General features: G+C 39.6%; 1 protein-coding gene across 2 annotated transcripts in view; it reads left to right on the forward strand.

Annotated features, from left to right (window-relative positions):
- Positions 1 to 4,321, forward strand: part of CAMKK1 (calcium/calmodulin dependent protein kinase kinase 1) — a 297,155-nt gene extending 292,834 nt beyond the window's left edge. Inside the window, exon 17 of one of the 2 annotated variants that reach the window (XM_075852857.1) lies at positions 2,013 to 4,321. In XM_075852857.1, the coding sequence (XP_075708972.1) occupies positions 2,013 to 2,085 (73 nt within the window). In that variant the 3' untranslated portion in view covers positions 2,086 to 4,321. The remainder of the gene's footprint in view (positions 1 to 2,012) is intronic. The other variant, XM_075852858.1, reaches the window with a different exon arrangement.
- Positions 4,322 to 6,000: the final 1,679 nt, after the last annotated feature.

Below are 6,000 nucleotides of genomic sequence, written 5' to 3' on the forward strand. Positions count from 1 at the left end.
TCCCCCGACTGTAAATAACGGTCTGCAAACATTTTGCGCTTTTTATCGTAATAATCCAGCGTCCCTTTGTGCACACACACGAGAAGAGAACATCAATGCACAAGCGCGGGATTGTGTGTGCTGGGGGAAGGCGACGAGCTGTCAATCAAAAGTAAGGAGGCCGGGGAAACGCGGAAAGACTTGAGGAATGAAAATATGACTTTTTTCAAACGAAGATTTGACTCTTTTCAAGAGAAGATCTGACTCTTTTCTGCTCATTAGCATACGTTGTGGGAACACTAAAACACTGAATACTAAAGCTACAGAGCCGACTAAGAAGACAATTATAGGTTATATAGAAATGATTTTTCACCCACTACCACCAGGTATTGCTGGTTTAATAGGTGAAATGCTGGTGACAGGTTCCCTTTAACATGAACAATGCCTTACTTCAAGTATTTGATCATGACTTTGACAGCCCACCTGCGATAACCTTTGGTAGGACCTATCAGTACAGTATACAGTCATTTTCTAGTCAATATGAACAATTTTGAGCTGGCAACACTAAAACAGTCAGATGATTAGCGATTTACAATGAATTTCCTGAGACTAGTGTACAGTCTATATAAACCACACAGCGCTGTATATCCTATCCGGAAATGTATACTGAACTGGATTGTAAAACCGGTAATAATTCTAGTGTCCTGCCATGTGTAGAGAACAGGGCTTCTATCAAACCTGAGCCTGTACCTGTTCTGGAAATGACTGAACTATTCATGTTGTGTATTGTTTTTCTATTACTACAAGTGTGAGATGAATTCTCCAAACTAGTCTGGGTATTCGGAATGAGGAAACATACCATTTTTTGTATGTGCTGTCAGTACTACAGGCTGGTGCTTTATTTGGGCCTCATATCAAACAATACAATATAGTTCTGTTTCACCCTAGGTAGAAGTCAGTTTGCATTATAAAAATGTTGTTTGCTTAAGTTACAAATTATATTTTATATGGTTTGGGATACCAACCAAAAGAAATAATAATAATAAAAGGACCTTGATTCTACATTAAACTGCAAAAAAACCATTATTGAGTATTTTCCCATCCATTTTGAAGTTACAGGCCCAAAGCCTAAAACTGCACTACTGGGAAAATTCTGAAGGACAATATTTCATGTTGTGATTCTTGTCAGATGCTTTTAATTCTGTTATATAGATCATGTGTGCGTTCAATCCACCGTCGATAACCGAATCCACATCCTAACTGGCATTTAGAATGAAAATATTTATTTGTACATGTGTAAAAATTAATGTGGATGCTAACTTGAACCCTACATAAAGTCACTATGACAACACTGCACCTGATAGAGAAGAGCTTGCTGTCACCTGAATCTTACAGTAGTGCACCCTCAGGCTCTGGCATTGTAACATAAAACTATTGTATCTCTGCATGGATGTAAGATTTCAAAATATGGGTTTCACATCTTTGGATTCTAAATAGTATTTTATAGGTTTCTTCTGATAGGTCTCATTTAAGGAAATATTATATATAAACTTCTGAAATTGCCCCAGTATCATGATTTTTAACTAGTAATAGTACAGAAGAGGCAAATGGGGCTTTCCTTCAATAAAATTGTGCTCAGTCCATATTTACCGCCCCCCCCCCCCTTCCGCATACAGCAATGAAGGAAAGTAAGTTCTCTGCATCTGAAGGGAAGATCCGTTCAAGTTTATTTGGATTCAAAAAGGAGCTTGTCCAAAATTTCTCTTGATCAAATTGGTTCACAAAATTTGGGCTACTGTGTTATATAGGCATTGTTCTTCAACCCAGACACACTATGAGACTACTGTTCTACAGATTCCTTCCAGAGCATAATACTACAATAGACTTATATTTGTATCAATTGGCCATTTAGCTTGTAAGTTTTGCTTTTCCTTTAAGATATACACATGAGTACTTTTTTTTAAAATTGTGTTTTTTGTATTAATGTTTAGTAGAAACAGCCACTGATCTATAATGTCGTTTAATTTATTCAGAAAGCAAACAAGTGGAGAGGCGCTGAAAGACACTGAACTGCCAGACGTGGAGGAGGATGATGGAACATCGTGAGAACTTGCATGCCCAGATGAACCTTGCCTGCTGCTATACCCCTGGCTTTTCTATGTTGCACAAACTTGTACTCTCATGACCATCATGAACCAAAGCTTGTGGTCGGTAAACAAAGCCAACAACTCTTTGTAAAATGTTAACAATATATCTGAGGAATGAGATTAATAAATAGCGACTGTCTCCATTGGACTGTACCCGTCGCCTATACACTGTGGAACCAGTTTTCATGAGCATGATAAGAATTTGAGATGTTCCCGAATCAGGAGACACTTTCTGCCTCGTGTCTCTGTAGCATCATCAACACTCGATAACTGATATTCAGAGAATATCCAATGTCTTTAGACAATAGGTACAAGTTATTTGTGTTAAATGTGTCTGTGCATGTATATGTTAATAATGTATGTGTATATACACGGGAAAAACAAAGAACAATGTGCCTCATCTCCATCTTTGCTTCTGCAGGATGCAGTCCGTGTAGCTTGAAGCTTGACCTATGAATGTCTTTATGATTCTAAAAACCAAAAGCTTTTTCTTTTACTTAGTTTTAGCCTCTCTCCTACTACAGTAGAGTTCCTAGCATCTGTAGTGCTATACAATTATACAGATTATTTTTATTGAACTATATATATATATGAGGACGGTACATGGACTATTTCGGAGAACCATTCTTTCTGCTGAGAGCAATGATATTTCTCGGTTATATTGGCTGGGAGAACTTGCACTTTACCTGGCCCAGTGCAGGGAGATGGGTTTCGGGTTGTACTTTAAGTCAGATCTAATGGTATAGAAATGTTTACATTTGCTACAGGAAGGGCTATTTCTTGTTTGCACCTGCTGTACATTCATAACTCATAAGATTTCATATGTTATACTGGTCAGCGAGATGTTCTAAATGCATGTCCCAGAATGCAAAGCTTCATAGCAGATCTGGAGTCTGTAGATTACGACGTAGTGCACATTGAATCCGCTGCAGCGACTGAATAGAGCATGTAATACATATGTAGGTATTGTATACACTAAGGACCGGCTCGTCGAATGCATTACTAATGGATGAGCTAGAAGAACAATGGAAAGCCAAAATGTTACACAAGTCAAATGTTCTTCTGTAGGAAGGTGTTTGCATTCTTTTGTAATTTACACACACATTTCTTTTACAGTATATCTTTGTTAATGAAATGGCGAATTGTTAATATGTTTTAATATTTTCATATTTTAACTATTATCCTATTTTAAGTTTTTTTTTGTTTTTTTTGCAACGCTGAAACATTCTGGATTGACCTTATGGTTTCAAGCTAGTGTGACAAATTCCAGTATATTTCCTGGCTACATGACTGCAGATGTTTTAGTTGATTTATACATTATGCAAATGAAACGTTATAAGAGAAATTGGTTCTTTCTATGAATCTTAATAAAATAAATCTTAAAGATGATATAAGGTAACCGTATTACACTTTTTTAAACAAATGGTAACCAAGAACTATTTATGCATGGTACCTACAGTATGTCACAAAAGCCACTCTCCAGGCTGCCCGTTAATAAGGTTAGTTTGCGCAATATGTGCCACTGTATTCTGATAATCTTGTTTCCCTGATAGTTTAGTATCTTTTCTGTAATGGAAATCCTCTCTCCATGCATTTCTTGGTGAGCTTATGGAAAGTTGTGCTTATGCATAGCAACCAATCTGAACATGTAGAGCTGCAGTGTAAAGCATGAGGGAGGAACACACGTACAGTCTGGAGCACTAATGATAGAGGTGGTGGATTTCAGGACAGTTAGGCCTTATTGAGACGAATGTTTTAAACGTCCGTGTGACGGCCATTGAAACAACGGCCATCACGGACCTATATAATTCAATGTGGCCGTTCATACCGCCGTTGTTTCAACGGACTGTGTGAAGGGTCCGTGAGAAAATAGGACATGTCCTATTTTTTCAGGCTTCACGCATCCCTCTATAGACTCTAGTCTATGGAGGGATGCGTGATATGGGAAAAATATTCTGCAGATTTCTCTAGTTCTTGCGTTGCGGAATATTTTTGCTATAGGCATGCATTGTAAAGTTTTACGCTGCAGAAATACAATGGAGGTATGTCACGTTTGAGAGCGACCTTAGGCCGGGTTCCCATGTAGCGTAAACGCTGCGGAATTTCCGCAATGGAATCCTGTGTGAAAATTTTGCATCACTTACAGTAGCAGCAAAGTGGATGCGATTTTGAAAATCTCATGCCGGCACTGCAGAAAAAACGCAGCGAAAACTTTAATAAATTGACCTGCTGTGCGCAATTTAATTCCGCAGCATGTCAATTTATGCAGCATCTTCGTTGCAGGTTTTCCCCATTGAATTCAATGGGGAAGCAAAACCCGCAACAGAAAGCCAAGTGTTGCGACTTTTGCGGTAAAATCGCAGTAATTCTGCCGCAAAAATCGCAACTCAGAAAACGAATAAATCATACTTACCCAGAACTCCCTGCTTCTTCCTCCAGTCCGGCCTCCTTGGATGACGTTTCATCCCATGTAACCGCAGCAGCCAATCACAGGCTGCAGTGGTCACATGGACTTTAGCGTCATCCAGGGAGGCTGGACTGGAACACCACGGAGGGACGCATCACCATGACAATGGCCTAGGTAAGTATGGGTGTTTTGTTTTGTTTTTTTAAATTTCTTTGCTGCTTGCCGCAGCAGAAATTCCAGTCAGACTGAATGTGTTGCGGGTTCCAGGTCTGATACGCTCCATTGTTCTTACGCAGCGTATTCGACCTGTGGGAACCCGGCCTAAGTCTCCCAATTGAAAACGTAGCTGCCCTGCAGTCCCTGATCATGGTTGTGCCCTAATGGAGCAGAGCTTAAAATCAAATCAAATAACTGAACATTATCCAAAGCTTGTGATTTTCATATAATTCTAAAGCACAACTGGACTCCCACCGAGGGATGGTTATTGCAGATGAATGTTGAGACGTTCACCGAGCAGACTGATGATATATAACCACCATTGTTAAGAAGGGACTTTAAGAGTCTATACAGACATGGCATCAGGGAACCTCTTTTAATAACAAGTGCTAAATATTTACATGATTTTTGCTACTCGTATTCTCTTTTTTTGTTTTTTTTTTACATATAATCTGAGTGACGTTTTTATTGTTTGTATTCTCGTCATAGTCCCGAAGTAATATTGCAGGTTGTACAATAATTACTGTACCACACATTATTGTCTCACGGTGAAGTACATTATTATTTCTGCATGCTTTGGATGTATTTTAATATGCCATATTGGCACACCTTGCTACAGTTCCTTGTAGGCCAGTTATGTGGCATGGCAGATGCCCTGTGACAACATGTGATATGGTCGTCAAGATCTCTCGTCGCACCTAGATTGAGGTCCATACAAGATACATGGGTATAATTTTCATCTATACCTAAAGAGGCTCTGTCACCAGATTTTGCAACACCTATCTGCTATTGCAGCAGATAGGCGCTGCAATGTAGATTACAGTAACGTTTTTATTTTTAAAAAACGAGCATTTTTGGCAAAGTTATGACCATTTTTGTAGTTATGCAAATGAGGCTTGCAAAAGTCCAAGTGGGTGTGTTTAAAAGTAAAAGTCCAAGTGGGCGTGTATTATGTGCGTACATCGGGAGCGTTTTTAATACTTTTACTAGCTGGGCGCTCTGAAGAGAAGTATCATCCACTTCTCTTCAGAACGCCCAGCTTCTGGCAGTGCAGACGTCACTCACAGGTCCTGCATCGTGTCGGACACATCGGCACCAGAGGCTACAGTTGATTCTGCAGCAGCATCAGCGTTTGCAGGTAAGTAGCTACATCGACTTACCTGCAAACGCCGATGCTGCTGCAGAATCATCTGTAGCCTCTGGTGCCGATGTGTCCTCGCTCGTCTGACACGATGCAGGACCTGTGAGTGA

Source organism: Rhinoderma darwinii, chromosome 2, assembly GCF_050947455.1.
Source record: "Rhinoderma darwinii isolate aRhiDar2 chromosome 2, aRhiDar2.hap1, whole genome shotgun sequence".
In the NCBI taxonomy this organism is placed as follows: Eukaryota; Metazoa; Chordata; class Amphibia; order Anura; family Rhinodermatidae; genus Rhinoderma; species Rhinoderma darwinii.